Source organism: Oxyura jamaicensis, chromosome 12, assembly GCF_011077185.1.
Source record: "Oxyura jamaicensis isolate SHBP4307 breed ruddy duck chromosome 12, BPBGC_Ojam_1.0, whole genome shotgun sequence".
NCBI lineage: Eukaryota > Metazoa > Chordata > Aves > Anseriformes > Anatidae > Oxyura > Oxyura jamaicensis.
This window is the reverse complement of record NC_048904.1, coordinates 12,921,449-12,939,057: the sequence shown is the minus strand read 5'-3', so window position 1 is coordinate 12,939,057 and position 17,609 is coordinate 12,921,449. Positions and strand designations below refer to the sequence as shown.

The 17,609-nt window shown below is 34.6% G+C and overlaps 1 protein-coding gene across 6 annotated transcripts in view; it reads left to right on the top strand.

Annotated features, from left to right (window-relative positions):
* CFAP20DC (CFAP20 domain containing) overlaps positions 1-17,609 on the top strand; it is a 68,183-nt gene that overhangs the window by 35,963 nt on the left and 14,611 nt on the right. For all 6 annotated transcript variants that reach the window (XM_035337827.1, XM_035337825.1, XM_035337823.1 and 3 more), the window contains 2 exons: positions 4,549-4,752; positions 9,646-9,707. In XM_035337827.1, the coding sequence (XP_035193718.1) occupies positions 4,549-4,752; positions 9,646-9,707 (266 nt within the window). The remainder of the gene's footprint in view (positions 1-4,548; positions 4,753-9,645; positions 9,708-17,609) is intronic.

The following is a 17,609-nucleotide window of genomic DNA, read 5'->3' as shown; positions in this document are numbered from 1 at the left end:
ATAATGTGAAACTTCATAGTTGATATGCACAATCCTTTTAGAGTGTGACATACAAGGTACTGGCCAATGCGCTGACTTGAAAAGTAAGATGGTTGTAATAGGATCAGAAAACTGGTGAGAAGATCTATTAGATCCTTCTTGCTCATTTCCCTATTGATGCCAAAGTAAGAATGTCAAAATAATAGGAAGTTATGTGTGACCTTGGGTACCTTTGAGACAAATGCCCAGAGAAGATGTGGATGTCCCTTTTCTGTAAGTGTTCAAGGCCAGGTTGGATGGGGCTTTGAGCATCCTGGTCTAGGATAAGGTTTCCCTGGCCATGGCCGGGGGGTTAGATTTAGATGATCTTTGGGGTCCCTTACAACCCAAACCATTCTGTGATTCTATAAAATGGATTGTAAAGTTTTTTTTTTTATATATAAAAAAAAAAAACTCCATATGTTTTCTTTCCTGACAGACAGATTTTCTTTAGTTTTTAAAGTGTTCAATATGTTTTACAACTTTTCTGTGAGGTTTTGTTTTAAAGCATGAAGGAAGAGAGCTGTCATTTTTCTCTGCTCAATAAATAGTTGATGATTAATTTAGACAGCAGAACTATTGCTATATTACACTGAGTCGTAGCTTTAAATCTGTTGCATGTCATTTGTTGCTTGCAAAAAAGCAAGAACAAAGCCTATCGTCAATGTATAGAAACTGGGGTGTGACAGATTTGCTTTATTGCTAAAAAATATAAGATGAAAGTATCTGGTGGATTTAACTCTCATACTTGATTAAATCAAGTAATATTTTTTCCTATCCAGAAGCTTTTTTTTTTGGAGTTCTTTCCTACTTCTTTTTGTACTAGGTCATCCTCCAGATTTGAAGCCAAATTTGAGTGCTACTGACTGCCCTCCAAGCAACGGTTGTTTATAGAAAGTGTGTCCAACTAGCACTTACTGAATACAGTCAAACACATACTGTTTTTAATTTTTTTATTAAAATATTTCCAATACTTAAAAAATGAATATAATAAGCTATTTGAGTATGGTCTTCTTCTGATCACATACCCATATAAGGCTTCTTTCTTTTTTTTTTTTTTTTTTTTTTTTTTCTTATCTATTGGAGCAGTTTTGGTGGGAAAAGCTAGTATTCTAGGTTCCTACAAGTTTCAGAAAAAGAAGTGCTGACATAATATTGTTAACTGCAGTAAAGCAGCACTGGAGATTTTTGTTGGCTGTGAGCATGTAATTATTTTATTTCCATTTGAAACACCGTTCATTGTTTTAAGAATTATGTATGATAGGATAGTTTTGTAATAGTATTAGAGTGAGAGTTTACACAGAAGTAGTCTTCTAATCTGCTTGTGCAGAGGACTGGTAAAGAAAAAAATGCTTAACCAGCTCTTACTGCAATCGATTTGCTAACTGCTTAACACACTTTAAGGACCTGGTTGCTTGCAATGTTTTATTCATGTTTTAATAGAGTTCTCTATTATTAAGTTCAAATATTTTTAATTAAGAAAGAAGTACAGCCCTCTGGGTAATATCGCAACCATGTAGATAGCTGGTAATTAAACTTTTCCACACATATAACTACATTCAAACAATTCTGAATAAATCATTTGAACCTAGAAGAATGCAAATGTCATTGTATGTGAAAAGAAACAAAAAAAAAATCATTTAAACAACAGGTTTTGTCAATCTAGCAAAAGTTTTCAGAGTTTAATAAAAATGCTTTTTTATAACGGGAGAATATGCAAAAAGACAAGATAAGCTTTTAATTACTAAATGAAATATTCATTTTAGACAAATTTATAAGTACTGCAAATTTACTTCTTACATCAAAAGTTTCTCCTAAATTACAAAGTGAACTTAATCTTAAATTCAATTTTCAAATTCTGTCTTTGAAAATCAGCTAAGACTATGTAAAAATCTGAAGAGGCTTTTTTTGTAGTCATCATATGAAGCTACAGTATATATAGTCCAAACTATTTCCCTTTTAAAAGAATGAATTTATTGTAAAGGATGTTAAAGGTGGAAAACTGACATTTCCTTCTCCTTTCTGAATACAGTATTTCTAGAGCAAGACCATTACTGGAAAAGAAAACAGAAAGACAATTTCAAATAAGTTGAAAAGACAATCAAATCTTTTGAGTTATTTTGTAAAAATTCCCCAAATCTATACATCTTTTTTTATAAATTTTAAAGAAAAGACTCTCAGGTTTGGGAAATGTATTGTTTTTATTAAAAAAGAAGGATGAGAAAAATGTTCTTCCAATTCTGTATGTTTTTATTCTGCACGGTGCCAGTTCATTCTGTCATTTTAATGACTGCATGCTGATAGGTTCCTATATGAGGTAAGAAAGATAAGCAAGGGCTTCTCTTACAGTGAGCAAATAAATGAAATACAGAAGGTTTCTGTATAGGAAAATTAACAGGAAATCAACAGCTTCAGTAAGATCAATGAAAATCTTAACAGTTGTAGGTCTGGTAGAATACTAATACATCAAAGCAAATCAGACTTTCCAGATAAAACATAGCAAGCTTGATGTGTAGAGAACAAAAAACTAATAGCAGCTGAACTATTAACTTACATTTAGTAAGGTATAGAGAAAATGTCATTTATTACTGTGGGATTAAAAATGGTAGTAATAATCAAATGATTCAGGAATGAAGCTTTGAGCTCAAAAGGCAGAGGTAAAAGGGGTGGTGGCTGTGCTAATCATGGTAGCTCATGCTACAGACAAAATGGCAGACTGTATTTATCTGTGTGAAAAAGTAGTTTCCAAGGGCTTTAGATGACTGTAGAAAAATCTGTAAATGACCTTTACAAAGACATCTAACTGAGAATTTGAGATACATGGTAAAAAATGCAAAATGTTTGCAGTAGGCTTTAGAATTAATGATCTTTTTCACAAAGATTTACATACTTGCACAACTGTTTCCGTTTGAGCATCCTTCAATCATAAATCCTGCTATATATATATCTGTGATATATTTACCTGCTGATTGTCATCTTGCAGGCACACTTGCCTTCAAATGTTGTTTACTTTGATATTTCAGTGCTAATTTTCTTTCTGACTATTATTTGCAATAGATAGCTTTAAGAGAAATCTGATAGACATATTTTTAGGTAATCCTGTGTCAAGGCAAGAGTTGGACTCAAAGATCCTTTTGGGTCCCTTCTAACTTGCAGTATTCTGTGATTCTATGATTCCAGTATCATGGTAGTCAGAATGAGATACTTAAAATGTCAAAAATGTATGACATAAGTGCTACTCCACAGACTTAGTCTTTGGCAGTAACATTTACTGAATTCTTACCTAGAATTAAAATAGCAAGTATTATTTTACATGCTATTTTGGTAATGATTGTTGATTTCTTTTATGGTAGCCATGAATAAATAAAATTATACTATATGCTTTCATTCTTGCAAATGCTTAGTAAAGTATTCTAGAGCTTGAGCTGAAATCAAGGTTCTTTTCATTGCATGATGTGATTACATGTATTACTAAAAGAGAAAGGTTCCTGAATCTGTCCTTGATTCGAAATTCATTTCCATTGTGCTTAGTATTATACATCCCATGCAGTTCAGTACTGTGAATGAAACTATGGCCCCAGTTAAACTTCCAATTGTAATGCAGTATCTTTCTAATCCTTCATTATCTGGTTTTGGTCTGATACTGAAGACATGCAAATAATAAATAAATAAATAAATAAATAAATAAATAAATAAATAAAAACTAACAGGAAAAGGGATCAGAGAGAAAATAATGCTTTCCTGATTACAAAAAAAAAAAAAAAAAAATGTATGTGGAACTCCCAAAAGAGAAAAAAAGTACTGTGTCACTGAAAATAACCTTCTGTTTGAAGAGTGTTATCTCATAATCTGTCTAGTGGAAGTGAGCATTTTGCATTTGATAGGCTTTTGGACTGTGGATCAAATTAGATATAACAGTTAGAGTTACATTAACAATTCAACCAGTGAGCATAAAGAAAAAAGAACATAAAGTGGCATTTATTTTCAAATATATACACTAGCAAGTTTCCAAAATAACTTTTAAAATTTAGTGCTGTCGTGTAGCATTCCAAATAAATTTTATTCTGTACTTGAGAAATAACTAAATATTATATTGATGGTGTTTATGATACTATAACTATGTTATTGGGCTTATTTCAAGATTTGCATTTAATGTTTAAGCAATTTTAACTACTGGATTTTCAAACTTCAGGGATTCTGCTTTTATATTATTATTATTAATAATAATCATCATCATCAATGTTTTTAATTACAATAGAACAGCAACTTACCAAATATTCTGGATCCAAACTGCAGTACATAATAATATTTGTACTCTTCCTCCTTCATGTAATGATATGTAAATATGCTTCATCTTCATGGCTGAACAGAAATCTATTAACTAATATTTTCTAATAAAAATCTTGTTTCTCTTTAAGTATTGTAGCTTCTTGAAGATTCCCCAAAAGATCCCCCAAGGTATCCATTTCATTCATATATTCTATTCCATCATCCGATCTATATTGTTGACTTTTCCATTTTATTTCATAGGAGTATGACTGGAAAAACTACCAGACAAGTAGACTGAGTGTATCTGAATTACAGATGCTGGCTAGCATGAAGAGGCAACAAAATGAAGAATTAAGGGATACAGAGATCTCTCATGGGCTAAGCGCATCACAGATAGACAATTGCAATGTTAGCATAAGTACAAGCAGTGATGATACAGCAACCTGGAATTCTTGTTTCCCACCAGTAAGTATAATCCTACAGTGTTTTCTGTAAAATTCTCTGAGTGTTTACACAGTTCCTATTAATTCTGAGGTTCAGGGGTCTTGAATATAATATTTCTTGGAGTAGCTTTGCAATTTAAGTTATTATTACCAAGCATTTTTTAGAACTCGACAAGTAAAACACACAAACAAAACATGCACTTCCTGCAGCTTCTATAGGACCACTACGGAAAAGGAGCAAATCTATTATATATATTCTTTCCTGCAATCCTGAATAATCATGTAGGCATTACAGCTTGTCACAATAGCATCTGACAACCTGCAGGTGTGTATGATGTAGCACTTAAAAATAGTTTCAAAATGACTTAAACCCATATATACCAGTTAGCAATTGCATTCTAGTATGAGTAATGGAAAATAATTGCTTCTTAGAATGATAAAGGCGCATTACTGAACAGGTAACTGTTTAAGGGACTGCAGGAGAGCAGGAGAATAGTGGAAAGAAGCTGCAGTAGTTCTGAACACTTAGTATGATCCTTCTGTATTTTACACCTTGTATCACTACTTGTCCTGGCACAAAATGGTGCAAAATCACGCACCTTCACTATGTGACAGAGCACTGTTATATGAAACAAGGGTGTATTTGTTGTAGATTACTGAGAGTATTGATTGTATGAAATCATAGAATAGCGTTCCAGCTATATGAAGGTATTCGCAGGCACTGCTGTAAAACTAGATAACCTCATACTCCATTTATATCACAGCAACATAGTTCTTATTTTATTATAGGTGAAACAATAATAAGCAATGAATATGGTTTAAGTAAAGCACATAACTCTCAGAGGCAGGTCCCATGTGAGAAGAGTAAATGCTGCTGTGTTGCCTCAATTAAATTATTGTAGGGTAAATGCTCTGAAATGCTCTGAAATGTCAACTGCAAATTATCTCCAGGGACCTATAGGGCCCAATAGAGGCCTGTACTAGCAATCTTTCATAATGAATGACCAACGTAGCATTGGAACTTCGTGGAGCACTGGTAAATGAAGGATTCAAATAAGAAGAGTTGTATTGATATGTGGGTAATTATACTAAGAAGAATTTGGTTTACAGAGTAATATTTTTAAGGCCATCAGAAAATTAATAATTGGCTTTAACTATTTGAGATATGTCAACATTATGCATTTAGTTGACATTGTCATACGTTTGATGCATTTACTTAGTACTCACTATGTAGAATCAAACGGTATATGTCTGCAAGACTAGACAAATGGAACTCAATTAAGTAAAGAGAATAGTTAATAAGAATATCTTATTAACTTTGGACTAGCTTAATTATAAGGAAGTTGATAAGAATATTTAGGCAAGTCAGTTTTGGCTAATACAAATTACATGACTGAAACAAAATGATCTTTTAAAATGAAACGTACTGCTCCGGTATTTAGTGAAGCCCAATGTGATTGCAACAACAGTTCTTTAATGTGACTGCCTTGATCAGTTTCTGTGTGTTTCAGACTAATAACATTAGTTTAAAAAAGTGTTTAGATAAAAGAGTTTAGTCAGTTAAATTGTAATTTGATACAGCTGTGGTTTTTTGTTGGCTTACAGATCTATAAATCTGTCAGGTAATTTCATATAGTTATTTTCAGAAAATCTCCACACTTAGCATTCACACGTGCAGTAAATGTGTGTATGCATAGGTAGTCTACATAACTAGGTTATCCAGTGTGATTAGAGCACATTCAAAGGTTGTTGCTCCTGTATTTCAGTCTTCCACCATGCAGGATCCTGCTGTAAGATCTAAAAGTTGTCATTTCTTTAGCTTCCAGTTTTTATTCAGAGGTGGTTCTTATATATGTTAAGATACTTAAATGTACAAGAAAAGCAAATTTATGTCCACTGATTTTTACTATTACCATCATGCAAGTTGACTTGAGAGAATTTGCAAATGACCAATCCCAAAATGACATGCGCAAACTGGAGAAAAGTTTGTATGTGTCTGTAGCAATCTTGCTTTTGCAACTGATTTCAGCTGTACGAAAAAGAAATAGAAGTAATCCTCATGTAGTAGCTTAAGAAATTAAGGACAGTTTGAAATTCTTGTCATGATTAACCTTTCATGCTTACATGTGTTTCAAGATAGTATCTTTTTGATTATTTAAATCAGTAATATCTACTCTGCTTTATCTTATGGACTTCAAAGATAAGAAGATAAATAAGGAGGTTTTTTATTCTAAATTTTCATTCATTTTATATAACCTTTTTGTCCCTTGTTGGAATCTATGGCAACAGCACCACCAGACGGCAGATTTTTGTGTATCATTTTGAAATGCATATGATATTTTGTAAGACAGTGCAGGATATAATCATGTTAGACAGTGAACGTACATATAAAAGTAATATTTTATATATAAAATACATTTTATTAAGATTATTTTTTCCATCACTTGCCACTGTAAGTGTGATTTCCAGATTCATTGAAAATTTTGCACTTATTAATGACTAATGAATCTCAGAAACCCTTCTGAAGTAAAGGCAGATAGATCAATCATACTGTTAAGCTGCAGTTAGAACAGATGAACAGATAGCCTTAAAAACTATAAAACCGATATACTAAAATTGTATTTTACAACCTATGATAGTTTACCAAAAACTGAGTTTATGCTATCAGGAGAAATTGTTGAAATGGAAATTGTTTAGCAGCTGCTGTAAACTATGACAGACAGAAAGAAGTAAGATAGTTTTGAATATTATACATTACCCAGCTATAAATATAAACAGCTTCTTTAAAAAAAAAAAAATAAATTACTTCATAGGAGAGCTGCAAATCCTTGGAAAAGGTGTGTGGGGCACAGGGCAAAGTTCCAGATTTATAATATATATTTGTGGGACTAAATATTTTAAAATACAGTGTTTGACGGAGTCTTACCTGAATTTTCTTAATTTTCAAGGTCTTTAAAGTTAAACACTATCTTTACTACAATATGAAAGACAATTCTGTATATTGCGGAGTATAATGTTAGTTTATATCTACACATATGCTTATTATCCAAGGAATGTTGCAAAACTTGGAAAACAATTCTGCTTTAATGTCTTGCTCTGTTCTAAAGATCCAGTAAGATCTTCCTGCCCTGTCAGGGAAATGGCACATTCAGCTTCTTGGCAAGCTGTTTCCAGACAACTTCAGACATCACTTTAAATATAACACAAGAATTTTGGACCAATATCACATATAAGAGAATTCAGGATATCTTCTTGCATATGCTCCCTGATTCTCAGTCAGAAATGCAAAGGAGAATGAAAATTCTTTTGGATTATTCACTGATGAATCCTAGAGATTGCAGTGGTAATAATGCTCTATTATCAAAATGTGCTCACCACTAAGACCTGTCTTTCAAGTAAGGAGTACTCACAGAGCAGTAAGATTACTTGTTCTGCAAGCAACTTCCTAAATGTAAATTCAATCTAATCAGGTTTGACCTGAAAAACCTTTGAGATTTCCAAGTTCACACCTAATTTGGGGAAGGTCTTCTGACCTCCATTGTGATGATTCAAAAAAGAAAGCCACTTAACACAAAAATGTTCTGGCAGAAGTGAAGTCTGACAGACAAGAGGAGTGATATTTAAACCCAGAATTATTCCAGCTGAGAGCTCGGTTTGACAACCCCTGGAGGGATCTATTCACATCAAGTCAAATTGCAAAACTAAGGCAGACTATTCCTTACTATGAAATTAGACTAAAAATTATTTAGACAGATACTCTGGTTCATAGACTAATTCACTTTCTGTCTCATCCTCAGTCTTCTACTAGCCATCATGTGGGAATTGCAGTATCCACGACCAGGCAGTGACTCATACTTGGTAGTAATTAGGATGTCATTCATCCTGAGCATGTATTTTACAACATCCCTCCTGACTTCCTGAAACCATGTGAATGTACTGATTTTTTTATTGATTTCTGTAAAAATACAGTTCCTTTCATAATACTTAGTATTTATTTTTAGTCATTGCATGTACTAATTCGTACAAGTATTTTTAAATTGTGCTTGTGTTTTCACTTATTTCTGCAATTGCTTCAGTGGTTTGTTTAGAGCTGGTTTTGATGTGGGGGATAATGTGAGGGGATCCTCTCTGGAAGCATATATATTGAGACAAAATATATTTCTGAATTTTAGAATTCTTGAATTTTTATGAGTTTATGAATATTGGTGTTTATGGCAAATAGCTGTTTTAGTGCCATAAACACCAAATAAAGTAGTTTCAAACTTTCAGATGCACATTCTTACAATAAGCAGGTAAGATTTGAAGATATTTTTTTTTAATAATCATGCTTTTTTATGAATACAGTCCACTGTTAGTAATCCATGAACAGCTTAATCCAGGTTTCAAATCAGCAGTTCTATTAAGAAGCATGTGTGCTTCAGCAGCCTTCATGTGGGACCACTAACATTCCCCCTAGTGCTTCTGAGAAGGTAAGAGCCATGCCTGCCAGCCCTATCAGCTCTGGCTCAGGTGTGTAGCCTTAAGAATGGTTGGGTGTGCACAGGTACAATGAAGTGTCCCTGCACCATGCTTCCTGTATACTTACAACCCAGACTCACCTAACAGACAAAACTTTGCCACCCTTCCCTCTCTGTTTCCTGACTGTCCCCACACTCTCACAGACAGTAGAGAAATGACTGTGTGGTCAACTCCTTAATTCATACATATTTCCACCCAGACAAGAATAATCTGTTAACTTTGCAGTTAGGATCCGAATATCCCTTTTAAATTTCACAGATAAGATGAAAGACTGTAAAATTCCAATATCAGAAGCTTCAAATGTGTATCCTTGTAAAGGATCTCTTACATACTTTTGAACATTCTGAAAGTATATTTGCAAAGTTATTTTCTCATTGTTATTTTTTGTTTTCCATAGCCCGTCAGTCAGGAGCATCACTATCAGAAAGAAATGAGCCCACTTTCTCATTCCAACTCACGGTAAGACTCTATGTATAGCCCAGGCAGTACGAATTAAAGTGGAGTGCTCTGAATACTTTTTGACTTTTTTGATTTAATCTCTTTTCAATTGCAGCCTCCTCTCAGAGGGCTTTCCTATTGCTCTTTTTAGTCATAGACTACAGGTTGCAGTATGTCTACATTGTCCCACAATGCAGAGCTGGATTCTGCATGGTTTGGATGTACCTCTGTGTATTTAAATTATCCAGCACAGGCCTGGATCCTAAACCTGCTTTGATGTGTGGTTCAGCAAATCTTCTTCAGCTGACATATATACGCTCTCACCTGTTTCTTTCTCCCTCTGTCTCTCTGCTTTGAAGGTTCTGAAGTAAAATTCTGCATGTGACTCTAGATGTCAGGGAATCCATTCATTACAAAAAATTTTAACATTCCTTTTAAAGACAAGAGGAGAGGGTGGCTAAAGAGAAGTGATGAAAGTTGAAACGACCAAAATTAATTGTTCTGTTTTAGAACTGCCTTGTACCTGTGAAGCTGCAGCATCACTTTGCTAATTTTTTAACAGCCTGAACAGGAGGAGTACTTATTTCAAAAAGTAGTCCTGCTTCACTTTCAGTTGGTGTGATTAACATGGATTTTGCATGTCCAGATTTTAGCTGGACAATGCATGGATGTTGGGAGGAATATGAGGAGAGGACATTTCAGATACGACCATGAAAGAGTTTGCTTGCTTTTTTCCAGGATATCAACAGTGTGAAATTTTATGATCATGTACTGCAAGTCAGTTGTGCAGCATAATATGTATTTCTCCTCACATAGATGTTTTCAGTCACTTGTTTCACTTCCATCCACATTTTTATTATCTTCTTGTTAGATTTTATGGAGTGAACAATATGAAACTTGCTGTGCAAGTTCACCCAGATATGTCAGTTATTGCAGCATATGTTTCTTGGTGCACATAGTATATTACTGGAGTTAAAGTGCAATCCTGGATTCCTGTTCCATTTCATATGTAAATCTACGTGCTGATGTCAGTCCAGAAAACCTCTCTAACTTGGTTGCTACTTATCAGAGGATCTGTCTCTATCACAATTGTTAAAATGGATGAAGTGGATGGAGACACTTGACTACAGCCCACAGATTAAGATATCAGATACCTTGTGACTGACAATTGGTTCAGAACTCTATTCCAGAAGTGATTTCATAATTCTGATGATATTAGAATAGCCTGTATTTTAGTACAAGCTGTGTTGTTTTTCTGCTTTTTACCCATAGGATGGTTGAGTTGGGTTTTATTACTTTTATGCATGTGTTAAAGCAATTTTATACTCAGTACATTTTATATACTGAAAAAGAGAATAAACACCATTATCTGTAAAAATAAAGCATTTCAGCATATTAAGTTAATATGGTCAACAATGAAAACTTGCATTTCCATATAATAAAATCTAAAACAAAATAATATAAATTACAACTTAGTTCTTATGCTATTTTAATCCAATACACACACTAGACTTAAATTTCTGTATTTATGTAAAGTCATTTTCGAGAAATGTGGGCAAAGTATTCATAAAATACCTGAATACTTGCTTCATAAATTCAGTAGCCCTTGTGAACTGCCAGAAAAGTATTATTGGGCTGTAAATACAGATGATGACAAAATTATGAGGTCAGTTTGCATCATGATATTAAAACCAGAGAAGATATGACTGGAATACCATCATTCAGATCATTACTTTTCATTTGTAATGGAAAACTGAGTAATGTTTTCCATATAGGGTACGTACCTAAATGAGAGAGGGATAAAATAAATGGCAATTCTGTAACTTAGTTCCTGAGCTTTTTTTAAAAGCCAATTTTCATAGGTAATGTACAGGCAAGTAAAAAATATCTAAATCTTTGTGAGCCTACTGTAGCTATGTAGAGGAACACACAGGACAATATTTGAAAAATGGGTATATTCTATGTAGATCAGTGGGTAGAAATACCATGTTATGAAGACATTTAAATGATGCTCTTGCTGAAACAACAAAGTTTGTTTTTAAAAGTGATAAAGAATTCGACAGGTCTGACATAACTTTAAAAAGTGTATTAGTGATCTTTTCTGGGAAATGAAAAGAGAGCAATGTGGCAGCTATTGTCCAGTAAATGTAGCTTCTGTCCATAATAAGATAAAAGAACAAGCCAAGAAAGAAAGCACCTGTGAAGATAATGGAAATGCAGTCAATAAAAGACCCAGCTAGACTCATTTTCCATTGGTTCCACTGGGTAAAGGTCATAAGTCTGCCAAGAATACTGCTACTGCAGTACAAATCACCCCCGCATCATGCTGCTTTGCAAGGCACAGAACCAGTTAATGAAAGGAGACAGGCTGACTGCAGAGGCTATAGAGCCAGATGAGCAAGAAGATGCACAGTGTTTCAAGCTTTAGCTATGCAGTTCCCACAGGCTGACTTGCTGTATGGTCCTAACTGAACTTCAGAATTGCTCTTTTCCCTCCAAAAAGGAGTCTAATTATCTTTGTTACTTCTTCCTCCAGTGCAGGGGCTGGAAGCTGCTATGTACTCTGCATCTACTTAGTAAGCATTTAAGCAGCACTGTCCTTCAAATATTTGTGTGTTATAGAAAGTTTGGAAGTTTCATTAGAGGAAATGCTGAAAGAAAATTAATATTGAAAAGGAATTTCAGTCATACTGAACTGCAAAATGTGGAACTATTCTATAAAAAAGATCACTTGAGCCTAATTTTATGAATACATTTTCTGAACTACAGATGCTCTTCAGAAAATTTATTTCTGATAAAAGCTGATTTTCCATCTTTGAGAAAGAGATATTTTTTTTAAGATGAAATCTTCTTTATAAGCATTGCCTCACCAGCTCCTCAGCTGGCATCCTACTCAACTCTTCCCACTCTACCAAATTAAATTTGTTCCTCTGAAGTTCAAACAGCTGTTCCCCAGAAACCACGCTACGGTAGGTCATAAATATTTCAGTACTTCATTGGGTATCCTTTCACAGGAATTATATTTTACTTCAGTAATTTCATATTAAATGTACATAGGCAAATTTTCAGTTAGGTTTCACCCAGACATTTGATTTTACGTGTTAAAAAAGAATGTATTCCCATAGTGAATTGTGGGCACAAAGATATGATGATAGTAAATATCTACCTAATTTGGACTATGTCCAAGAATGTAAGAATAGCACGTACAGCACAGGCTTCATTTTATGAGAAAGTGTATTTGTCAGTGGTCTCAAATCAAAGAATGAGTGATCAAGCTATGTTTCATTCTTTTTTTTTTTTTTTTTTTTTTTTTGTTAATCTGAACTTTAATTTGTTGTTCATATTATTGGCTGGCAGGTTTAATATGTTAACGGCTCTAAAATCAACAGCCTCCCCAAATTGCTCTATATACGTGGAGCTGATGGGTTTTCCAAAGGTGACTGGAATCTGCAGAAGTTAATTAGTGTATCAGTCAATGAAAAGTGGTATTTTGAACTACAGTCTGTACCTCTGCTGTGGGCTTGGTCATGGCTGCCTGCACAGAATTACCAGGAGTAAATAGGACTGTAGTCCCTTACCAGCTCCAGCCCAGAGCTGGGCTGCTGGAAGCTCCCGCTTGCCTGGCTAGTATATGAAAGTGTGTGTATGCATCTGAATATAGTGTACCCACCCATTCAGCCCTATGTGTTGGATCTGGCCTTGCTGTAGGACCTGCTGGGTGATCTGATTCCCTGTTAACATTGAGAGTGCATCTGCAGCTGATGATTTAGATTTTCAGCCCTGAAATCCCAGCAAGAAATTGAAGAAGCTATGTGATGTCATTTGCCAACTTCCCATTTACCCTGTCCAGTGTCTTGTTCTTCTCCATGATTCTCTGACCTGCTTTGCATATTTATCCATAAGTTTTGCTATGAGAAGTGAGCATTACGGTTGCTCTGCAGTGGTAGGATTCAGTACCCTTGTCAAGACAGTCCAGTAGCTGACTCATAAAATAAGTTCAATTTATCTTCTCCATACATGCAAGTCAGTTGCTTCTTCCGTGAAATTTTTGTGTTTAAATTAGTTTCCATCAGTGATTTTGTTACAAATAAAAAAGAAACCTCTTAAAACTAAGGAACACACTAGGTCTCTAAAATTTTAAGGAAAAACAGTATTATAAAGTGTTTACTAAAACTGCTAAATGGAAATAGATGATGCAAGTCAGGCTCACTTTTTGTCTAGATTTATGTTTTATCTATAAAAAGTGTCACACTACTGTGGTTTAAATCCCTTGTAGCTTTGCCACTGGTGGATGTGATATAAAGTTCATTGTATCTATAAGAGGCTGATAAGGGCCTGCAGTCATCGACAAATGATTAATAGTCGCCTCACCTCACATTGGCTTGGTACAATCTAACTTAAGCAAGCTGTCTTGTTACTGTAACCTACATATGTTATGTTAGACTGATCGGGATGTCATCATTCTTCCGTTGTCTACCATCTGAAAGAAAAAGGAAAAAAACAACTAATGAAGTTTTCTTCCCTTTTTTGGTAAAGGTATGTCTCCAATGGAAATAGTTCATATAACAAAAAACAAATAGTGGTTGCCTTTTGTAATTGCATTCTATTGTTTAACATTACAATAAATGTTATAGATTTGAAATTGATCATCATAAAATAAATGTTTCATTGACTTGCTGATAAACATGTTTGAAGAGGACAATAACTTTCGGTTTCTCAAAAAAGTTGTAGATGTTGCCATAAGAAGAAAAAAAAAAAAAACAGAACTCATTTTCTTAGTTACTACCTTATGACAATGTTATTTCCTTATTTTTTTAATGACGTATATGCACAGTAGTTCAGATAATGAATCATGAAATGGATAAACATGCTTCTTTAGCTAAATACATTTTTAACTTCTTTTCAAACTTGATAGCGGGTAAAATTCTAGTAAATTAATTAAATGTAACCGTCAGTTCTTTATATGCATAACTCTTTGACCACTCTCTATTAATTTTAGGAAGTAAATGACTTTACACTTTCTTTAAAATTTTCTGGTACCAGTCTTTTTCATAACCAATTGTTGTAATAAATATTGCCATGATAATGGCACCTGACATTCACATAAAGTATCGATGATGTCAGCACAAATCCACAAACCTTGCAAACACTTAAGTACAAATATTAAAGGTTTGTTCAGTTTTGGGGCTACCATTCAAGTGTTCTCAGCCATCCCAGATGGAAAGTACACATGCCAGTAGCTGATGCATATCATTGCACCTCTCAGAGATTCAGTAAGATTAAACTCACCTATAAAATGATGCAGAAGGAGAAAGATTGTAGTTATAACATTTATTTGCACTAAGCCAGAATTTCTCTAGCATGCATGCTATAAAATTCAGATGCAAAACATCTTTCTCTCCCTTACTTCCAGGCAAGGGCTTAAATAGGAGAATAACTTAAAGTTGAGAAGGAAATTTAAAGAATGAGTTTTGCAAACAAAAAAGCATATTTATTTTTATGATTCATTAGAAGATCAAAGTCATACAACTCCATTACTTCTGCAAAACAGGCAATACTACATTATGAAGTATTACAAAATTACATAACAGTTGTCAAAATAAGTGAACAAAAGCAATGTGTCACAAAAGGTACTTTGCTTTGTCATTGTACTTGTTCACTTACTTTACTCATACACAAAATAGAGTAATTTACAATAGGTCTCCCAGTCGTTAATCTGAATTAGCAAAGTGCTACTGCATTTGTCAGGTTATAATATGCATGAAAAAGAACATGACAATAGAAGCAAATGGCACAGGAAACATCTAATTGAAAAGGTTAATTTTTTTAATCATGGTGGCAAAAAGCTTAGCTTCAGAAAGATTACTGAGAACCAGGTGGCTAACACATAAAATCTTGTTAAAATAATCCAGAGATGGCTTTCTCTTGTATGGGACTCTGAAAACATAAAAAATGGCAGCATATTTACTAAGGGACTGAACATGGCAAATGCTCCTGGCCATGCTGTTGAATCTATGTTAATATAAAGTAGTTTGTCTGTTTACTTGTAGCTTCAGGAGTTATTGAGAACATTTCTTATTGTTCCACACTTTTTATGAATATTCCTGAGCCATTGAAAGGGGGTGTTCTAACTACACTTACATGCAGAGATGAAGAAAAGACCCCAAAAAAAGTCAACTATTCCCTACTATTGTTCCTAGCTTCTCAGTAAAACCAAAGTAATAACAAACGAACACTGTGCTATTTTCATTCTGTTGAGAATTGGCCATCTGCAGACCACAGGTATTTTTCCAGCAAATGGTTACCTTCACAGTGGGAGATGAGAAGGTTCGTTAAGAGATTCAATTGTAAGACTTCTCTGGGATTTTTTATTTTTTTTAAGAACCTACCAAAGCAAAGTAGAAACTCACATACTGACTTAACAGCTACTCTGGGACAGTTACCTGCATAGGGAAGGCAGTGGAATCAGGATCTGCATTTCTATGGAATCAGTCTTTGTAACATGCAGGCTCGTCAGAAATGATTATATGTGTGAAATCTTTTTCGTAATTCACAATATGCAGTAGAAGCTTGTTCTGTACAGAGAAGCAGTAGGCTCTAGGACACTGCAGGAGTGATGAGTGTGAAAGCCTTCTCTTTTAACGTAAGCCGTAGTCCCTGAGTGGGACTCTGAGGTTGTCCATGATAACAAGAGTTAGAACGCGGTGACCCCAACTGTCCATGTTGTTATCCCTCCTAACACTCAAGATAATGGGTGTTAAAACTACTTTTCTGCAAAAATATCAGTCATTGTCTTGAAGAATATAAGAAAGGAAACCATCCAAAGAATAACAACAACAACAACAAGTGTAATAGCAACAATTGTTAGTGTTCCTAGTCAAGCAGTCTCTCGGCTCCTTAGAGACTCTGAGAAAGATGTATCTGGCCCTCTGGTCTCCCTTTCTGGCCTCAAAATCTGGTTAATTTCAGGAGCTGAGAATCAAGGCCCTTATCTTATTCTGTACAGCAGCATATAGCCTTATGCATAGGGTCAGCATCTCCTCTGCTATATGCTGATGCTATACCCCTCAGTCCTATCCTACCTCTCCATCCCCCTTTAAAAGTGGAGTTATAAACACTCTTCTTTTCAAGCAGGTGCTTTTTTTCCTCAATAAAAGGAATATGCTTGTATATCTGCCTGAAGACTAACACTGTAGAATAAAATACAGGAAAATCTGGGGCTGCATACATCAGGTTAGCCTTGGTTCATGTCTTGTGTGGTCATCACCCATGTTAATGGGCATGATGTGTTACAGCAGCAAAAATATCATTTAACAGATCTATTAATGTATAATAGGGCTTTCAAAAAAAAAAAAAAAAAAAAAAAGGGACCTGGCTGTATTCACATTCTAGAAAGAGAGTGGTTACTGAATGAGGAGTACTCTAAACTGTGCAATAACATTGACACGGGGATTTGTCCAGAAACCTCTGCCTGCAGTATAAATGTCAGTACAGAATAGCGGGGTACTGCAAATGGCACTTTTTACCAAATGTATATGCTTACGATGCTGTCCTTTGCATCTTCATGACATTTGAAAGAAAAAAAGATACTAAGAGAATGGTATATGGCCCCATAGCATTTTTTGCTAGGCAAATTTCAGTCAGTCTTCCCTGAATGAAGTGTCATTGCCTACATAAGGTGAGACAAGAGATTTTATATTTATTGCTGCCCATAGAAAACAAATCAGCTGGTTCATATCTGTAGAAGCCTGTGTTCATGTGACACTGCTGCTTGGAAGCGTGTATTGATAAACTTTTCCTGTCAAAAGAGCCAACTGTTTTAGCCTTTCCCAGGATGTAATACATGCTGACTGTTTGTGTACTGACTAGCCATCCCTTGCTCCTGGCAGGGTGTCTGAAAGAGATCTTTCTTTTTTTCTTAAA